At 49.3% G+C, this 21,147-nt stretch overlaps 1 protein-coding gene across 6 annotated transcripts in view; it reads right to left on the bottom strand.

Annotated features, from left to right (window-relative positions):
* Positions 1–33: 33 nt before the first annotated feature.
* Positions 34–21,147, bottom strand: part of RAD54L2 (RAD54 like 2) — a 67,411-nt gene continuing 46,297 nt past the window's right edge. For 5 of the 6 annotated variants that reach the window (XM_069028062.1, XM_069028063.1, XM_069028065.1 and 2 more), the window contains 20 exons: positions 20,835–21,033; positions 19,297–19,436; positions 17,638–17,769; positions 16,679–16,911; positions 16,002–16,184; positions 15,594–15,727; positions 14,701–14,897; positions 13,849–14,191; positions 12,425–12,602; positions 11,701–11,952; positions 11,037–11,155; positions 10,616–10,731; positions 9,510–9,609; positions 8,967–9,172; positions 7,563–7,738; positions 6,649–6,845; positions 6,340–6,536; positions 5,747–5,836; positions 5,081–5,173; positions 1,799–4,876 (listed from right to left, as the gene is read on the bottom strand). In XM_069028062.1, the coding sequence (XP_068884163.1) occupies positions 3,888–4,876; positions 5,081–5,173; positions 5,747–5,836; positions 6,340–6,536; positions 6,649–6,845; positions 7,563–7,738; positions 8,967–9,172; positions 9,510–9,609; positions 10,616–10,731; positions 11,037–11,155; positions 11,701–11,952; positions 12,425–12,602; positions 13,849–14,191; positions 14,701–14,897; positions 15,594–15,727; positions 16,002–16,184; positions 16,679–16,911; positions 17,638–17,769; positions 19,297–19,436; positions 20,835–21,033 (4,274 nt within the window). In that variant the 3' untranslated portion in view covers positions 1,799–3,887. The other variant, XM_069028068.1, reaches the window with a different exon arrangement.

The raw sequence follows: 21,147 nt of genomic DNA on the forward strand, positions 1-21,147 counted from the left end.
AGTAGCTGCACTCAACCCCCCCACCCTCCCAGACACTCCAGCAGGACAATGTCCAGCAGATCCTGCCCAACATGGGTCAGGCTGGGCTGTGTTGCCCCCACCCTGCAGCCCCCTAGGAAGCCCCAAGAGCTGCATCAGCAGTGGGGCCAACAAGCCCACCAAGCCCAGGGCACAGAGCAGCAGCAGTCCCCCATGCCCATGACACTGTCCCCCAGACTTCACTTGACTGTACCCAGGAGTGGAAACCTCCCACCAAAGGCAAGGGCCAAGGGCTGGGTGCCAGCGTGGAGGGCAGCTGACCATTCCCGAGGCCCCCACAGATGTGCCCTGGCCTTGGGCTGTGCTCGGAAATCTTCCTTACTGTCCAAAACCCTCTGCAGAGAGTCCTGCACTGCTGTCCTCAGTGTCACCCACAGCCCCTCTGAGAACCAGCAGCTGCTTCCCATCAGGTCATTTGGAGACAGAAATTCAGCAGCAAAAGAAAAATTTAACCCGTGCAGGGAAAGCCCCTGTTCCAGGCTCAGGAAAACCAAGAGAGGACCCTCTGCAGGAGAATCACAGGCTGGAGATGAGAAACCTCTAGGGAGAGCAGATGAGGGAGAAGAGCAGGCCCCATGGGACAAGAGTTTAGGGCTTGGAGAGTTTTCCCCCCACTGGGGATGACCCACACCCCCCCCGTGGCTTCTGTGGGGCAGAGGAAATCCTTCCCATGGCACCGTGGGAGAGCAGGTGCCTCCGGCTGCCTTGGAGCAGCCCCGGCCACTGCCAGCTCCGATGGGAGCCCTGTGGTCAGGGCATCATGGCCATCTCCGTGACCACCTCTCAGCCGAGGCTCTGCCAGGGCCCATCCCATCACTAAGGGGGTGTCCAGGGCTGGTGGATGGGGCAGAGCTGGGGCTGGGGCTGTACTTGGGCACTTGCTGGGCAGGGCCCATGTGCTGCAGCTGCCCAGGGCCGATGTTTGCCAGCAGCGGGTCACGCACAGAGCAGCCGCACCACAGGAGGCTGCCAAGGGGTCTCCAAGTCATGGCCACACAGGAGCCAGAAGAGCCCTCACACCCCACCCTGGTGCTGGGTTAACAGCCAGCCCAGGGCACATACTGCACCCTGTGGCAGCAGAATGCCAGTCACCCTCAGCTCCTACAGCCACAGGGAACCACTGGAGAACATCAGGTGGCAGTGCAGGGATGTGCCAGGGCCTGCTTTGGAAGCCCGGGGAGCTCTCCTGGAGAGGCAAGGAGCAGAGAGGTGTGCAGTCACCAGTACCACATCCAGACCACAGTGCTGACTGCCCCCAGCCACATCTTCACACCTTGTCCCAGCACAGGCCCCTTTCAGAGATGACGTGGGAGGGTCCCTTGGATGACCCCAAGACCCTGACCCCCACAGGAAGGGCTGGGGCAGCCACAGGGCTCTGGGGGCTCTGCTCGTGTTCCCACCTCCCACACGCGCCCGCAGGTCTCAACACTTGCTACTCTCGACAAGGAAAGCCCTTGCCTAGGTCCATTCCCCAAATCCACCGGAAAACTGACAGCCTCACAGGGATGCAACGGACATCTGGGCAAGCTGGTCATACAATCAGTGTCACAGGGTAGTGCATGAGGTGGACACACAGAGCACAGGAGGGCATGACTCACAGATGCAGCACTGTCAAGTCTTTGGAGAAACTTGCATGAACACCATCAGTTAATTTGCTTTGTTACTTTTGTGGGGGGGTTTGATTTTTATTTCCATGGTGCATCCAAAGACAAGTTGTCCAGCAGTTTGCTCAGAACCCCTCGGTTTTCAACTCCTAGGATATGTTAAAGAAGAAAGCACTATTTTAATGTTTGTTTTTTTAAAAAAAATAATTAAAATAATTTGCATAGCTAAACTGTTGATCTAAGGCTTCTATGAATGGTGTGGTTATGTTTGACAGACAATGTCCATTAAACAGAGAAAGACACTAGGAAAGCCCCATAACATTTTTTATTATGTTTCCGTAACACACGCGTGCACACACACCACTCTCTCTCTCAGGAAGGGAGGTCCCCATCTTCCAGCACCCCTTTGGTGGAGGATGTCAGGACATCCTACCCTTTCCTACATCTAGTTGGTCCCAGCAAACACCAGTGACTGCAGCTTCCATGGCCTAGGGGTCCCCTACAGCCTACCACCACCAGCTTCAGGGACATCCAACGCAGGCAAGCACAGCTCCTGCATGGTGACACCCAAATGTGACACGGAGGTTCCTGGGTTTCAAGTGTCCATCCTAGTGCGTTCACACATGCAGTCACATGCTCCAAGTCCAGCTGCACCTGGGTATCCCAGCCTCTCCCTAGGAGCCCTGGCCCTGAGGAGCAGCCAGGGTGCTCACTGGCAGGGCCAGGACCAGGCTCTGCACTTGTGGGGCTGAGCAGGGGGCGGGGGGGTGCTCCCTGTGTGGGGAAAGGCACTTCCCCAGCAAGAGCTCTGCTTTCCCAGCTCCACACACCTCACAGCTCTCCTTCTTCTCACTGGGAATGAGCACAGGAGGCTTCCACATGTGCTCCTCCACCTGCCCGATGACAAAAGGATTCCATCCTCCCTCCAGCTGCTCAGCACTCAGATCAGCTCCTGCTCTGGCAGAATGCCCTGATAGGGCACATCCAGTTGGTGCCACCCGGGTCAGCCACAGGCCACCTCCACAGCTGGCCCTGCTCCTAGGCTAGGCTTTGGTCAACCGTCTGCTTCTCCCCACACAGACAACCCAACAAGTGACCACTGCAGGATGGAGGCCAGCTTTTTATTTTTTTTAATACGGAAATTAATTTAAAAGTAGAAAGAAAGACTCCCCCAGACAATAAATATTATGCCTTCATGAAATAAATTAATGTAGAGATTCTGTGCAGGGGGAAGTCCCTCCAGTCACAGATTCAACAGCAACTGGCACTGGTCCAGTGTCCCCTCCCAACCTTCCCCACTGCCTGGTGCTGTTCAGAAGCAGCAGCGAGCCCACCCACCCCTGGAGCTGGTGGGCCACAGCAGGGTGAGACGTGGCCTTCACACAGCCTGGCAGGAGACAGGGAAGTCACCAAGATTCCCCTCTGATGGCCACCAAGACACTGCTCCATGCATCTGGCCTGGCACACAGAGGTGGCATCAGACCCACAGGGCCAACCTACCTTGGACGGGACCCTCCAGAAGGGCCTGGGGGAGCCCCCCACCTGAGCCCTGGCACAGGAGCCTGCCTAGAGCCCTCACACTAGTCTCATGTGAATTTGAAGAGGGTGACAAATTGTGGGGTTATTTTCTTTTTTTTATCTTTTTTTTTTCTTTCTTCTTTTTTTTGACATCAATCCCCTCCCTCCCTGCCCCAACATACACAATGTAGAAGCCTCCCCACTCCCTCCCCATTAAAAACACTTTGTCCCCAAGCTCTGGTGGAGTCACCCCTGGCCCACCCTTCTCGAAGTGGGAGAAGTTCACAGATAAGGCAGTTCACGTGAGAGGAGCTTGGCCCTGCCAGCGGTCAAGCCCGCGCCTCCAGGCCTGAGAAGGGCAGTGACTCACAACACCAAGCCTCCACGGCCAGACAAGACAGAGAACAGAGACAGACAAGACAGAGCATGGGGGGAGGCACTCCTACAGTTTGCATTGCTGCTTCCCTCCTCCCCTGGCTCTTGCTCCCCCGGCTCTCACAGGTCCACTCTATCCCTCTCCCATCTCCCAGCCCCTAATACAATTCTTATCCTTGACAGCTAAAAAACAACAAAACAAAACGAAAAGAACAAAACCACCCCCACGCCACACCCTTTGCATCCTTCTCCACCCACTGCCATGGCCCAGAGGGAAAATCCTGACTCCCAAAAAGGTCCTGCAACTTTTGCCTCCTGGCAGAGCTGAGATCGAGCAGGAGCTGGGCCTTTTTATTTCCCTGTGATCTCTATGACATCGTCGTCTTTGTCCTCATCATTAGAGCTGCATCCCACCTCTGGGACCTCCTGGGGTTCAAACTGAGGCACCTGGGACCGAAGGAGACCCCCAGCCGGGTAGCCCGAGTGAGGGGACATGTAGCCAGGGTAGGCAGATGCCATGCTCCTGGGAAGGCTGCTAGGCAAGACGGGGGCTGGGAAAGGAGCGAACATCCTGGGCTCGGGCAGGAGTGACTGCGTGAAGGGAAGCGAGTAATTGGGCAGCACCCCTGTCAGAGAAGGGTTTAGCATGAATGAGGGGACGCTGGCGGTGGCTGAGGTAGCAGCAGAAGAGCTGGCGGTGCCGGCTGTCAGCAGAGGGTCAGTAGTCACAGGGAACACCAGATGCGGGTCTGGGAGTAAATTGGGCAGCTGGTAATAAGAGGAGCCAGTGCCCATGTACAAGGAGTTTCCTGGCTGGGAGGCAAATGGATGGGTTAGGTTGTGGTTTAAAGAGACAGGAGGCATGGTGAACCCACCAGAGACGGGGTACCCGTGTTCGTACGGCTGCACAGACGATGGCAACTGGCGCTTCTTCTGCTGCCTCCGGGATTGCTCCTCCGGAGCCGATGGCGACGTTGACTTGCGCTTGTTGCCCCGTAAGTCCAACACCGGGTGGGCATCGCCGTGCTGGCTGGTGGCTGGCAGGGCTGAGGACACGGAGGGAGCCATGCAGTGAACCCCCACGCGCTGCTCGGCTCCTCGGGCGGTGGCGCCGGGCGCGTTGTCCGTGCGGGCGGCGTGGCCCTGCGCCGCGTTGGTGCTGGGAGAGCTGTGGCGGGACTCGCGCGCGGCCGCCGCCTCCGCGTACTGCTGCAGCTCACTGATGATCTCGGGGCTGTCGGGGGAGATGGGCCGAGTGAGCTCCTCGGCGCTGGGGAGCTGCGGGGATGAGGCACTGTGTCTGCCATTGCTCGTGGACTCCAGGGAAGAGCTCTGGGAGCCTGCAAACAAGGAGATGGGGCAGGTGAGAAAGATGACCTCAGAGAAAAACCTGTGGGCCAAGAGGCAACAGTGAAAAGGAAGGTGGGAATATCTCGGGGAGATGGTGGGGTCAGCTCTAAACACAGACATGATGGAATACACCAGGGAATACTCCAGTAGGGAAGCACATGTGCAAGCCCCACACAGCACCCACAGGCCCCTACCTGAGGCAGCTGTCCGACGGTCTTCATTGCCCTTTGGCTTCCCAGTGGTCCGTATGGCAAAAATCCGACCATCACTGGTCCGGATATACGTCCCTGGAACACAGGCAGGACAACTTTATTCAACAACTTCATTACTACTGCAGCCTCAGCTCAGGACCTGGATCTGTGAGCCTGCAAGGTTCCTTGGGCAAGAACAATACAGCAGTGCTACACAGGCCCAGCCCAGATTCTGTAGGCAGATTAGTGTGGAGCTTCTACCCCCTTCCTCACCCTTCATTTTCACCCTTTCAGCTTTCCTGGACTGGAGATCACCCCCTCCCAGTGTGCTGCCAGTGGGAAATGTGGAACTTCACATTTGAAACAGTTTGCTCTGGGAGAACCAGGGAATGTTTGGCTGCCTCAGGACTTGCAGTGAGTGTTGTGAGAAGGAAGAACTGAGCCATGAAGTTCAACAGCTCCTCTCAGGGACAGGAGCAGCCACAGCTGCAACAGCCCTGCAGCATCAGCACATCCAGAGCATGGGCAGCAACAGAGTCACTGCAAACTTTAGACCTCCTCCCCTTCTTGGTTTTTTCTCAAAGGACTGATTCATGGCTTTACATAATTTTCTTTTCTAATTAGCACTGGCTAGGACCCTATCCACAAGTCTCAGCAGGACAGAATTACCTTTTGTCCCTCGGATGATGTGGATGCTCTCGCCAGCACTGATTCTTGCCTGTACATCAGTGGATGTGTTTGTACCCGGAATCACAATATCTGGCAGTGGGGAAAGAAACAGAATAGTGCCCATTAATCTACCCACCAGCCACAGCCAGGAGAAGGCAGGTGCACCACCAACCCCTTTTTTTGCAGTGCAGTTGTCTCTCCTATATGCTGCGCTACAAACAAGTCCTGGGTTTATTTCTACACAGCACAGGAAGGCAGCAGAGGCTGCCAAGGAAGGTTTCCAAGGAAGCAAAAGCCATGCTGTCCTGGCACAGCATCTCCAGGACCACCAGTGACAGTACTGCAGGTCCTATCAGGGAAAGTTCAGTCCCAGCAATCCACCAGGTCCATGACTCTTGCATACCTGCAGGGAAAGTCCTCCAGGCACAGGGGAACCACTCAAATGCAGAGAGACAGTATTTTTGGCTCTGATGCCCATCTGCCCACAGCCCATGTGAGCAACAACAACTTACCCTGATCCTCAGTTCACCATGGGCATCCTCAATTTACCATGGGCATCACAACCCAACCCACTGTGAGCAGCAGCAACTCACCCGTGGTGGTAACAATCTTCTGCACAAAGACACCAGCTCGCTGTAGATAGTTGATGGGAAAGTTGACAGCAGGGTTGGAACTTGAGGTTGATCCTGCACCGCCCATGGGGACGTGCCGGGGCATCATTGGAATGGGGGTGGACTGAACTGGGCGGACGCTTGCCACCGGTTTGTCCTCACCCTTGAGGGCTGGTCGCCTAGTGAGAGAGGAGGGAGGAGAGTGCAGTCCCACCCCACAGGGATAAGCGTCCTCTGCCTGGCTCATTTCATGTCTACAGCCTGGGGAGAAGGGAAGGGGCAGGTGCTCACCAGTTCCTCTGGCTAAAGGCAGGGATGCTTGTCAGACTCTGGTCACTGGCTGGGTAATACTGTGCGTAGGACGGCCGGGTGTAGGGGACGGATGCTCGCTTTTCCTCCTCATAGCTCTTCTTGGCTGCTTTCTTCTCTGCCTTGGTCAGCTTGTGCTCCTTCCGGTCGATCAGCAGTGACTCGTGCTGAAAAGGCTCCTGCAACCCCACAGCACCGCGGTTCTGGCACCCACAGACCGCAAGAGGGAACCAGCACACCCCGAACGGCAGCCACCCGCTCCCTGCGGCAGCCTTTCTCCTTCCCAGGCTGGCAGAGCTGGCCATGGCAAAGCACGTGCGGGGGGCAACACTGTGGATGTGACCAAGGCTCATCTTGAAGGGTGACAGTCAGCTAATGCCATCACCTGCCCAGCCAAGGCCATCACTTAGCATGAGCACACAGCAAAACCCAGGAGCTTTGGCCAGGCCAAGAGCACAAGCACTGAGCCCGCCATGATGCCACACAGCCCCACAGCACCTAGCACAGGCCCACTCTGCAGCACTACCCCACAAGGGATACTCCTGACAGCACAGGCCAGTGCTGCCTGTCCCAGCTTTGGTTTAAAGTCACCCCAGGAAAAGAGCTGGTAGCAAGCTGGGATATTCCACTGCCACCTTCACACCCACCACCAAGTTGAAGAAAGGGATGCCTGACAACCTTCCCCCAAACCTGTACAGGACAGAGGTGTTTCTAAATGAGTGGAAGATATCACAGGGAAGGGCAAGGATCTTTGAGTCATCTCTAGAGAATTTTCTGCCTATTCCCACCAGCACCCAGGCGCGTCCCTCTCGCCACCATGGCCCCATCACACTGCCAGACTCCTCCAGGCCCATTCCTGCCTGGGCAGTGCCAGCAAGGAAGCAGGCTGGTCTTACCTTGGTGATGAGGTGAGGATACTTGAGACAGGCTAATTGTAGAACAGACTCCTTCATCTTGCTCGGATTGAGGGAGAGCTGAGCAGGGTCAGATTCTTCTTCCACAAAATGCAGCAGGTTCTCCACCTCCCGTCGAGTGAAGTTCAGCACTGGGTTCAGATCATCCACCACCCGATCTGGAAAAGAGATTAATGGAGTGAGCAGAGAAGGGAAGAGATCAGTGCTGCCTGCCTGCTGCCCTTCCTACACTTCTGTCCTAACACAGCTCCCTCCTTGCAATCGACACAATCCTCAGAAGTATTCGGTAAGTGTCAGGGCAAGGAGAAAGATCATTATGTTCAGAGCTGAGCCTGTTTGACCAAGTCAGGCTGACAAGTGCCTGTGCTCCAGACTGCTCAGCAAAGCTGTGTAGGTCACCAAGCTCCTGGCAAACAGGAACACAAAACTAATTATTGCTAGTGTCCCACCTCATGTAACAAGGCTGTAAACATACATGTCCTGGGACAGAACTGCAGCCACATCAGCATGTGTTCTCCCACAAATCCCACCAAAAAGGCTCAAATTAATAACTATGTATTAAAGTAGAAAGCTCAGAAAAGCAGCCACATTCCCTCCCTCACAAGAGCCTGAATGTTTTCCTTGAATATTCCCTCTGGTACACAGGTCAAATGGGAGCACATGGAGAAAACACCTCTATCCAGGACTCTCCTGGGAGCCAGGCCAGCTGCCAGGGGACTCCACCTCGAGTGCACAACAGCAAACTGAGCTGATCACGCTGGACTGCTGCCTCTGGAGTTGGGTTTTGAGCAAAGAAGGACACAGAGCTCTCTTTGGGTCACCACAACCCTCAGCTGCACATTCTATGAGAGCAGTTTGACAACTGGCACAAACCATGAAGACAGATACTTTCGGTACAAAGGCAGGTCAGAACCACAGTGAATTGATTATTCTTGGCAACCTAAGCAAGCACTATAAGTCAAAGGTATCAATATATGTTTTAATTTAGCTATTTTCCCTCTCTCACTGCAGGAAAAATGGAGATACAGAGCTATTTATGGAGTAACACCCAGTTTAAGATGAGCAATACCCAGGCAGAGGGGAACACAGGATGAGCACCCCCAAGTCTCCAGTCTGTTGCAGCAGCCAGAAGAGGAGCAGAGAAAGTAAATGGCACAGCAGTGGATTGGGACCACAACCTTGCTGCAGGATGCTGGCTCTACCACCATGAAATTCTTACAGAATCCCATGTCACTGCTAACTCAAACATAGCCCTGGGACAGTGCCTATCACCTCTTTGTCTGGTTTTCAACCTTAAAAAAAGCAGTTACAAAACCCACAGAAACAGGACTTACAGGAGCTAAGAGTGAAAGCTGAGAGTGGAATGTTGTGTTCATCCACACTTACCTGACATGCCCTGCTTGGAGATCTGACGGTCATAGATCTTCTTCTCCAGGGTGTAATCAGAAACCAGTCTGTAGATGTGGCATGGCTTCTTCTGCCCGTAGCGGTACACGCGGCATACGGCCTGGGCGTCATGGCACGGGTTCCAGGAAGCATCAAACACCACCACTCTGTTTGCTCCAATGAGGTTGACACCCAAACACCCAGCACTGGAAAATTAAGGCAAATTCAAACTGCTGCCTTGGCCAATTTTCAAAACTTCTAGGCAGGGACAATCATCACAGCCAAGAGTCCATAAAGGGTCTATGGAAAATTTCCTCCAGTCAAACTTTAAACCCAAGTTTGGTTTTCAAGACTGTCAGGCTTGAGGCCTAAGGTTGCAGAGGCCTAAGGCTGAAATCCTACATCCCTAGGGAATTCAGAAGCAGATGGCACTATCATACCATGGAGAGCATATTACAAAGGAAGTTAAGAACTGAAAACTGACATGCATCCGGAACACCAGTACGAGTCCTCCCACGTGCCCTTCTGCTCCAGCCAACTCACCGTGTGGATAAAAGGAAGAGCCAAACAGAGGTGTTGCTGGGATCATTAAACTGGTTAATCAGCCGTTCTCTTTCCGAGGCAGAGGTGCTGCCATCCAGTCCTGAGAAGGAAATTAAAGATACATTTAAAAGCTCTGTATGTTTGGGGGATTTCTATCAGAACAAACCCACTTTCCAAACACTGATCTTTGAAACTGGTTCCAAACCAGTTCTGGATCTTTTCAAGTCATGTACTCCAGGATCTCAACTGGACCACTCTGTACCTGTAATATGCCCAGCCAGGCAGGTGCAATGCAGCCAGCCAGGTTGGGACTTGTTCAATTGAAAGATCAAGTAAAACATTACTCAAGCTTATCAATGCCAGGCCTGGGAGCACTACAACACATTTAGCCCATTAAGGCTCTTCTTTAGGCAAGATGGATAGCAAGCAGGAACAACAGGAACAAAGGCCTCGTGTATGCAGGAAGTTCCAGGAACCAAGAGAAAGCAAAATTGTAAAGCCTTTGGCAAACCCCCAGAAACTAGACCTGAGCACAGAGAGCACTGGTGTAAAGGAGTGCAGGGAGTGTCATGTCTCTGTTCCTGGGCAGCAGCTTGCTTCTGGCAGCTCTGCAAAAATCAGGAACACCATATCTACCACTCTTCTCAGTCCTGGCCTGTAAAGTAGCCGCACAAAGCAACAACCCATACCAGAAAAAGATTTAAAGCTGGGGAAGAAGGGAGAGGAATTCACAACCTTGAGCAAATGAAAGCATTCCACAGTGATTCTGGTTTTGGAAGCAAGATCTAGCAAATAGCCAACAGGAAGCAAAAAGTATTTTTTGCAACTTTAAAAAAGCAGTAAGTGAGGTGTCAAAGATGTCTAACATCTTCTAAGTAAAATGTCAAAAGAGGATTTGGAAATTACTGGCTAGCTGCCATCCAACTGACATTGTCTTCCAAAACAACTAAAGTAAGAACAGTCTGAAAGAGGTTCATCAGAAGAATGCTTCAGCAGAGCATTTTCACACCCAAAGACAACTAAAAGGAGATGGTGGGCAACTTTCAGGAATTAGTCCTTCACAGGATCAAACAGTGTCACAACAAAAGAGAGGAGGCTGCACTCACTGTAGTAGTTGATGTTTCGGACCCAGTTATGAACTCCTCCATCTGAGCTTGGAGGACTCGGCATTGGTCTCTTTGCCAAAAACTCTTCAATGACAGATAAGGTGGACAAGCTCTGGCTGCAAAACCAAGATCTCTGTTCAGGAAAAAGCCCCCCAGCAGCAAAAGTGGAATATCAGAACCCTTCCCCAACCATGACAGAGCTGATGGTTCCAAACCCTGTTTGTGCAGCACACTCCTCACTAGTAAATGTGACAGTGACAGAAGTATAAAATCCACGGATGAAAATCAACATTAATGCAACAAAGGAGAGAAGGGGAACTGCCACACCATTCACCCTGTGTAACAACCTCCCAGTACCAGGGGGGATCCAACTGCTCCAGTATTTAATGACTGTAGGATCAGTTGTTGATACTCTGCTTACCTGAAGACCAAGATCTTGTCTCCAAGCTTCACACTTTCCTCAATTAGGTGGAAAAGTAGCACCATCTTGGGTGAGTTCTCCAGGACTCCCGTCTGGTAATCACACAAGATGTCTTTGGCCTACCGAGAAACGGGAGACTATTACAGGTGGAGTTGCTCATTCCCTGTTTAGTTCAACACCCTGTCTCAAGGTGAGAGAAATAAATCATGGCAATGAGGTTATTTACATCCAGTTGTTTGAGGTGACAATGTTACTCCCAACTACTGCTGCTACCTCCCATTCCAGAAGCTCCAAATGACAAACCTCTTTGATGAGTATCCTCTTAACCTGTCATGACTCTTATCTCAAGAGCTTTCCTCCATCCTTCTAGATTTACCACCATCTTATTTAGATCAAACTTCACCCTAACACCTTTATTTAGAATAGCAAAGTCCACGGCCTTTTTGGTCAGATGAGAACAATGCATAAGAGTGCTGCCTGCACTTCTACCTCATGAGAGTCACAAACCCCTCCTAGCGCCACGCTTATCAAGATGCTCTGTGGTAAAGAGAACATAAGAGAAAACCACAACTCAAACAGAAGAGTCTTCTCTTTGCTCTGCTTCAGAAAACTGTCCAGCCTTTCAGACTCTCCAAATCAAGAGTTCTCCAGCAGTGACACTCACCCACTCGTAAGTTACGACCTGATTTGCTCTCTCCTGAAAAGGGTTGAAGCCAACACTCTGGAGGAACTTGCTATTAGTCGCTTCTCCAACTGGTGATGCCAAAGTGTTACCCTCTGTTTTGACTTTAATTCCCTGAGGCTGGCAGCGGGAATTAGTACTTGCTGTGCCAAGGTCCTCCACATCCAAATCCTGCTCATTTGCCAGATTCTCCTTTTGCAGAGCTTCATACAACACATCTGGATGGTTCCAGATCTGAAGAGATAAAGAAAGAAAGTGGTTAGACCTGCACTAGTCTGCTGCTTGCCAATGATTGTGACCTGAAAGCCCCCATAGCTATTCAAAGGAAGGAACTAATACTTCTTCATATCTTTAAAAGTGCCCAATTCTTTCCTTGAGAACACACCATGAGGTCACTGTGCACCCCACACAGCACAAAAGCAGAGGAAGCTGCCTGTTTGCACTACAGCAGGTAAAGTTATGCAGTTTAAGATATCAGACTGTTTCAGCTGACGGCAGCAGGTTTCCTGCACAATTTGAAAGAGACATTTAACATCTCTGCAGTCCAGTTCTGGAAGCAAAGACAACAATACTGTTGAACCACTGCAGAGCACTCTGGGGAGAGATGATGTCCCCAGCCAACCACACTTTCACTTCCTCTTCTGACTTACATTCCCCTTTCCCCAACATATTAGAACATTTCTTTGCATCTTCTGCTAAAACCTACCTTACAACAGACACAGAAAGCTTTGAGTGGGTTCAGCCCCAGCCAGCCACTGTTGCCTGCATCTCGGAACCGGTTCATGAACTCCGTGTAAAGGGCCCGCTGGATCTTGGACAGACGTACCAGAATGACATGTTCTTCCTTAGACGGGAGCTGAACCTTCAGCACGTTGTGGCCTCGCCTGTGGAGGAAATAAAAACAGTGAGATAAATACAGGGAAGGGAATTTCCCAATATGATCTCCCTGTAGGGTAAGATTTTGAGTTCTTGCCCACCCAGTTGCAGGGAGAAAAACCTCTAAATTGCATGTTTCTCTAATGCATGTCACTTCTGAGATACTCTTCCTGCAGCCAAATACCAATTGTAAACGCAATTACAAAGACCTCAGACATTACAATCTTCTAGCACAGGTCACAGAGTTAAGAGGGTGATGAAAGTCCTGTTTTCCATGGTAGCTGAAAAATAGAAAAAAGGTGTAAAGTCTATTTTCAGCTCTGCCAATGATTAAGACACTTCAGACCATCATCTTAGAATCCTCATCTGAGAAAAAATTGCTGGTTTGTTTCCAGAGTGGTGGAGTCACTGTCACTTTTCTTAACATTTTCATGAAACAGTTTCAGATCCTTGGATAAGGATGTCACAAAGTGCACAACCAAATTGGCTATTAAGCCATCAAAATAAACCTGAGGTCACTCTGGGGCAGTTAGAGGTATAGTTCTCTAATATCAGAGTCTGTGGTACCAAAGCAAACCAACTTTAGTGTGGTCAGCAGGGCCAGGGCAGTGACCCTCCCCCTGTCCTCAGCACTGGTGAGGCCCTGCCTTGAATCCTGGGTTCAGTTTTGGGCCCCTCACTACAGGACAGTGAGGTGCTGGAGCATGTCCAGATTCAGGCAATGGAGCTGGGGAAGGGTCTGGCGCACAAGTCTGATGAGAAACAGCTGAGGGGGCTCAGCCTGGAGAAAAGGAGGCTTTGGTGGGACTTCTCTCTTTCCACAACTACCTAAAAGTAGGTTATACCCAAGTAGGGGACAATCTCTTCTCCCCCAGGTAACAGTAATAAGACAAGAGGAAATGGCCTCATATTGTGCCGGGGCAGTCTAGATTGGATATTAGAAAAAATTTCTTCATGGAACGGGTAGTCAGACATTGGAACAGATAGTTCAGGAAAGTGGTGGAGTCATGAACCCTGGAGGGATTTAAAAGACTCGTAGATATGGCACCTGGGGACAAGGTTTAGTGGTGGCTCTGCTGGGTTAACAGTTGGAACTGATGATCTTACAGGTCTTTTCCAACCTAAACGACTCCACGATTCAATAAGGCAGCAAGATTTAGTAGTAGTACATAAACTCAGCCAACAAGCCAAGTAACTTGGGATGAAGGAGCTGTTTGCATGGCCTACACCCCTGAGAACTCCCAGTGGACTCACCGCTGCACGAAGCCCTCCAGCAGGCTGTGCAGGACGTGGCTGCGGTACCGCATCAGCCGCACGTCCTGGGGGGTGCTGTCAATGCACTGCCCGTTCAGGATGGGCCGCTCAAACATGTTACTGAACTCCTGCCGCGAGCCCAGGAAGTCAGGCCGGACAAAGTCCACCATGCACCAGTACTCGATGAGGTTGTTCTGCAGCGGGTACCCAGTCAGCACCACCCGCCGGCGCGAGCGGATGTTCTTGAGCGCCTGGGAAGTGCTGGCATGGCAGTTCTTTATCCGGTGTCCTTCGTCACAAATAACCACATCTGGGCCGGGGCGAGACAAAGCCTTCTCAATCCCTGAGGACAAAGGAACATTAAGTTTTAGTTAGAGATGGATAAGACAAAGTTCTGATTTTATAAGGTCACCAGCTTCACAAAAGAGGGGTAGCTCTGAAAGACAAAAAAGCAGTATCTATGGGTGCAGAGAGCAAGGCTGATGCAGGAGATAACATATGACTAGACACTACTTCTGATTTAGCAAAATGTGGTAATGAGCAAACATGACTGTTCCTTGATTTCTGCACAATGACCTGCATTGCATCAAGTTGGGTGTCTTGCGTCAAATCAGAGGGGCAAATCTCACACTGACAAATCCCACAGTTCAGTGTACTGAATTCCACACTTGCAGCTCTTTCAAGAAAAAGACTCAGACAAAGCACAACAACCTTCTTCCTCCAAAGACACAATCCTGCCCAGCAAAGTTTGATCATGTTAAAAGCAAGCTATAGGTTGTTTCCTTGTGCTGCCACAGCTGACAGCCAGCTGGACAGCAGAGTCACACTCTCCCTCGAGGGCTGACTTCCCACCTTTCAGAAGCTCCTGCTGTCGGTCTTCCTCATCCAAGTCAATAATGACAGGGCCAGTTTGTTTCTTTGTTCTCTTCTTTCTGCCAGTGGCAAAGGACTTCTTCAGTGAGAGGAGACGGTACATCTCGTATCCCATCAGCAGCACACCACCTTCTGTCACCCAGTCATTCACCACCTTTGCACGTGCAGCTGTCGTCCTACAGAACAACCAAACAAACTGTAAGCTTTACTCCAGTTTCAGGTTGAATCACTGGATTGGAGTCTGCTGAGAAAAAAGACCAATGCATTAATTAAAGCACTTTTCTCACATCAAACCAGATGGAGGGATACAATTAAATTTCTTTGGGAAACAAACTGATACAGAGGGGAAGAAAAGCCTTTTATGGGCCATGGATAGCAGTGTTGAGACTGACAAATCCTTACAGGAACTGAGGTGTAGAAGTCTGTCATGCACACAAGCATATCAAACTCAAAGAGTTCCCTTTTTATAGAGCTGTTGAGTCTGCCTCTGCAAAAGCCATTTTCAGAATGAGCTGCCAGTGCACATGGTTTTAATCTTCGGTTGTTTATCCCCTGTTGTCTCCTCCAATGCTCCTGTCCCCCAGGCTTCCTTCCCTTCCAGCCTGCTCAGAACTGGTTCAGATGAAGACACTGTCTTTGCTCAGTCCACCACAGTACATCAGATCCTGGCCACATGGCTGGAGTGACATCAGCAGATTCACATATATCCCACCCTGAAGGTGAAGACCTCAACAGGGAGGTGTATGAATACAGCCAATGAACTGAGAATTCCCTAGGACCACTGCACTGCCCCGATCCATGCAGGGATCATGCAAGGACCATACAGAGAGAAGCAGAGCCAAGAGCCCAGAAAAGCTTTTACTGTCACCTACTTGTGTTCATCATTCAGGATGTGGACTTTGAAGGTGCGGGGCTGGACCTCTTTGGAGTTATAATCAGCAGGAAGGCTTTCAGGTGCTGGGAGCCACATGTTGAACTCTGCTAGCCAGTTTTGGAGCGTATTCACCTGAAAAAATTAGCCACAGAAGGATTTAAACTCAATTGAGTTACTTAGGATTTTTAAGAGCAAAAATGAGATTAGGGAGTGATATCCAGTGTGCTCAGATGGAAGCAGCAGCTCACAACATGCAAATTCAGGAACAAAGGGAATGATAGAGAGGGAAGAGCAGCAAGGACGTGATAAAACTTGATGTGTGATGGGACACTAATCAACCTTCTCTATGCAAAGAAAGAAGTAGTGCAAGGAAGCCCCTCAGCCAGCCCTTCACATGGCTACTTACAGGTACAATGGCAAGAACAGTCTTTGCCTCCGTGTGCCGAAAAAGTACATCCAAGAAAGAGATGACCTGTATGGTCTTGCCCAGGCCCATGCTATGTGCTAAAATACACCCAAACCCACTGCTGGTTTTAAATCTCTCCAAGGACTCGACCAAGTTGTCATATAGGAATCGGATCCCACCAATCTAGGCAGAAAAGTGAAAAAGGTATTAGAATTGTGGGAGGAAAGAAAAGCCCAAGATGGGTATGTATTTACAGAGTGGCAAGTACATGAGGACCATGAAAATATAAAGGGGATGTTTCAAGTTCACTAAAGTACTCTAATCTTGGGAAGGCTCAGAAACTCAGTATTTTTAGATGCTCACAGAATTTCTTGAGAACATATCAACAAATCAAAATTAATTTGTAGCCAGAGAATATGAATTGGGGTTGATTAGTTTGTTTACAAATATAATTTTATTTTTTAAAAGTTCATCTAAATATACCAAAGGTTTGATTATAACAATAGCCCAAGTTATACAGAGCCTTGGCCTTCCTCTAATTCAGCCTTATCATTTGACTGTCCACAACAGCCAGCACCACAACCAGACTGGTCACATGGCTCACCAAAGAAGTTCTGCTGAGATTCCCAGGCAGACTTGCCTGAATTAAGTGCATCTTTGAGGCTAACAAAGCCTACCTGATGAGGTTTTACTGCATGTGCAAGCTGGGGAGCCAGGAAAATGTCCTCCTCATTTGGTGGATGATTGATGTTGACGATGACTTGCCCCAGAGCATCTGACTGATTTAAGGCATCATTCACATGAGAGCCACTGCTCTCTTCACTGCCATCATCCTCCCCTTCATTGCCAGAGTCACTGCTGTCCACAATTTGGAAGGCATCATCCTCTCCTGAGCTCAGCTCAATCACTTCTGTAAAGTAACCAAAACAGGAGAGAATAAGGACAAAGTTAACTTGACGTCAGGGTTTATCACAAATGGAAAAAAACTATCAGGAAATAAGGCTACCCCCAGCTTTTGCAATTCCAACTGGCCTAATCACATATCCTGAACAAGCAGGCACACATCAGGCCTCTCAGACCAGCATATGAAAGCATCAGCTTCCCTGGCTTCCAAATGTTTCAGGGAACATTAGCCTGGGCTGATCCAAAGAGAACATGAGACAGTTTCTGAGTGTTTTACATTCCCCTCCATATGTTCTCTTAATTCCCAAACCCAGACATGAATTTTATCTACTGATGCAATGCCTAAGGATCACCAAGGAGTCAGGTTAGATCCATTTGGGACAAGGAACACAAAACCCCCTTTCAGCTGCAGATCTGAATACTTAGATGCTCCTTTTACACACAGCAAATGATGCCACATCTCCTGTAAGCATTCTTCAGCAACGCACTGAGCAAAGTTCAGTGCATTTATAAAGCAGAAATAAACACGAATTCACAAGAAGGCCTGACAGGCCATTTAATAGGTGTCATTTTAGGACTCACAGGCCAGAACTGCCCATATAACTGGAAACCAATAGGCCTACAAAAATCTGAAGTGATTCACCACTGGAGCATCTGACCAGATGAAAACAGACTTGTGGCTGAATAAACAGCATATTGTGAGAAGAGCAGGCTGAGGCAATTGGTCACTTACCATCTTTAATGCTGTTTTTTCCTTTAGTATCATCTTCACTGCCACTGCTGGTACTATCAAGGCAGATCACTTCCTCAGCCAGGACCTGAGGGGGGAGCTGGGTCGCCTCTGCTGTTCTGAAAACGATGTCCTCTACAAACATAAATTACAAACAATAAGTAATTCATAATAATGGGGAAGGAGACAAAACTGTTCAAAAACCAGACAGTATTTCCTTCCACTTAGCTCCAATAACTTAGTCCTGGAATTTTCCATAACAGACTCTCACTGTCTACAATACTGCTATGACTCAGCTTCCTGGGTCACACTCTCCTCCTTTCTCAGTATGCTGGAACAAAAGCCCATTGCTGATGGCACCCTCTGTTTCATGCCCTGACTGGGGCACACTGACCATACAACATGCTAAAGCCCTTTGTTTCTCTCTTTTTTGGCCTCAGTAAAAGCTGTGTTTCACCCAGCAGAGAAAGTACCAACTGCTGAAGGGATGATAACTGCCCTTTGTTAATAGGGACACTGTAATCATTACATCCCACACATCATACACAACTTTTGGTGATCAAGAGTGTTTGTTTGTATGTTTTTAGTGCTGCCATGTGGGGAGAGAGGCTAATGGGGCCAAACAGCACCACTGCACTGACACAGCAAACAATGATGTTCTTCTGGGGCTGAACCCACTGTGCGACAGTTAGTGTTTTAAAGAGCTCTGATTCCTTCTCCCACAGGTAGAAGTGTTTTTAACTCTTGCATATAAGGGAGAATATATATTTCCTCAAGAGGCAAGGCCAACTCAAGAACTCAACATCCAGCTGCACTTCTCTCCCTTTACACCTTTTGAAGCTGTGCTATAAACTAAATCACCAAAATGATCCAGGTTAGGAAACAATGTAAGATGACATATGCACCCAAAGACATGAGTGATGCTTAACCATTTATACTGCCTGCAACTCACTGCTTGCTGAAACATGCAAGGAAGGCCAAGGTTATATCACCAACATATGCGCACCCAGTCTATTGTTCCAGTATCCCCTGTACCAGACCATTCCCAGGACAAACAGGATCTGGCATTTCTGCCAAGCCTGTTGGTTTAAGCTCCCATACCAGCTGGAAAGACAAGAGCTCTGTTTCAGCATCCCCCTAAACACACCTAATGTGTCAAAATATCTTCAAAAAACATTACCTGGCACCTTTCACCAAGCAACCACTGTATCTTGATACAAAACAAGTTCAAAAATGGAACTGCCCACACTGAACCTACAAGTGGTTTGGAACTGCTGTTCCAAGAGTTTACACTTGAAAGTCCAAGGACAGCATAGAATCACAGAATGTTTGGGGTTGGAAAGACCCTTCAATGATCATCTAGTCCAACCCCTCTGCACTGAGCAGACACATCTTCAACTACATCTAGTTGCTCAAAGCTCAATCCATCCTGACCTTGAATGTTTCCAGGGGTGGGGCACTTACAACATCTCTGCACCAACTGTGCCAGTGTTTCACCACCCTCATTGCAAAGCATTTCTTCCTTGTATCTAGCCTGAATCTACCTTCCTTTAGGTCAAAACCATTACTCCTTGTCCTGTCATGGACAAGAATGGCACTACCTTCTTCATTCAGCTTCTATCCTTAAAACTCTTGCTTTGACTGGCATCTCCCAGTGCTTACCAGGAAGAAACTCCAGGGGTACTGTTGGTATAGAGGCTGGATAATCCTTCCGCTGCTGCTCAAGCCGTTTCCTTCTCTCCAACTCTTCCTGCTGGGCTGCCTTTGTCACGGCTTCCAGTTGGTCCTCACGCAACAGCTTTCTGAACACGGGAGCAAATATGGCTTGGTTACAACTCAATTTCTTCCAGAAATGTGAATGGCTGCAAAGATGACTGACAAGCTCCAGGTATTCTGTCAGCCACACAGAGTAGGAACATCATCCTCCAAAATATATGGGCAATTCTACAGCTATTTCAACACTGCGCTTCCCAACTACAGGTAACACTACTATCAGTCAAGGAAAAGACAAAATTTTGACAGAAGCAAAGTAATGAAAGGAGGATAAATATAAGTGGGTAAGGACATACTTAAACTAGGTTACCAGAGACTAGTTCTTCTACCTAAAAGGATGTTTTTTATTGAAACACAGTTTATAAACACAAAATGCACAAAGTCATGCAAATAAGATACATGGGAAGAAAATGCATCAATTCCTCCACAAAAAGTCATCACCCTGATTCTCTTCTGACAGCATTTTCAGGAGCTAGGATCTCTAATGGTTTTAACAATTGTTTCAAGGCATCCTGTCAAAGCACCTCCCCTTTACAGGCAATTTTATTTACTTCCAGAAGTTGCTTTTCCCCTGCTTCAGTGTCACATGTCCAGTCCTGGAAATGAAGGTGCTTTTGCCAGAGGAGTGGTGCAGTACAAGCAGTGGTAAAATCCAGCTTCCTCAAACTAGCCTTTAAAACCACCCAAGCCCACACTTCAGGGACATCTCACTCATCCTAATGAAGTCTCATTTTCCAAGGCCTATTCAATGCTTCTTCCTTCAGGCTTTAAGAAAATCAATCTGCACAAGCTTAAATACGAACCAAAGACCACCAACACAGGGCATGAGAGCCACTTGCTGCCACACGAGTTCCTGCTCCATTAGTTCTCTTCTGAGCTTAGAAAACTCCCTTGAGCAAAATTTCCTAGTGATTTACCACCTCACAACCTGTCCCAGAATATGCAGTGAATTACACAATCAAACAACTGCTGCTTTATAAAATCCAGGTGAAACTGACTTCCAACAGTTCAGTCATCAGTCGTAGCAACAGCACTCCTGCCAACAAGTACCCAGGACAGTATAGGAAAGGACTGCATTTTAGGCTGTTTGCAATAGGATTCACCTTGGCAAATAGCTGATATTTACTTAATGGTGGTACTGTTTTTCATTTACATCTCTCAAAAGACAGCACCAATTACACAATTTTTGCAATACATTCCATAACCAAATATTCACTCTTCTGAAATACCAAACAAGTCTGCACCCACATGCAGCACTTCAGTCTGAGATCACTCTACTCCCACTGGTGAAATCCTAAGGTTTTGGAAAAGAAAAACCATCTGGTTTGCCAGCAGTGGCACAACGCAGCTCAGAAGTAAAGTGCAGAGATTCTGTTTTCATCACCATATGTGACCCAAGCTCTTTCTGTCCTGCTGCTGCTGCTCACCTTATGTTCCTCCGCATGTGAGACGGTTTCTGAGCCCTCTTCTTTTTGGTGTCCTCAGAGGCCAGGCTCTTGTGCTGGTTCTGCAAGAGTTGCTCTGCCCGCTCGCTCTGAGATGAGGTAGTTGAAGTCGAGCGCTGCCATTCTCCATCCTCCGCGTGCTCCGCATGGTCACCGCTGAACACGGCTTCCTGGGGTTGGTCTGCAAGGGGAAGAACATGACATGGTAACAGCTGTGCCAGGCTGGCAGCTGGCTTTTCCATGAGCATTCAGCAGGATTTGAGCCAAATGGGAACTGACAAGCCCTACTCTCACT

Source organism: Aphelocoma coerulescens, chromosome 12 (assembly GCF_041296385.1).
Source record: "Aphelocoma coerulescens isolate FSJ_1873_10779 chromosome 12, UR_Acoe_1.0, whole genome shotgun sequence".
NCBI classification, from domain to species: domain Eukaryota; kingdom Metazoa; phylum Chordata; class Aves; order Passeriformes; family Corvidae; genus Aphelocoma; species Aphelocoma coerulescens.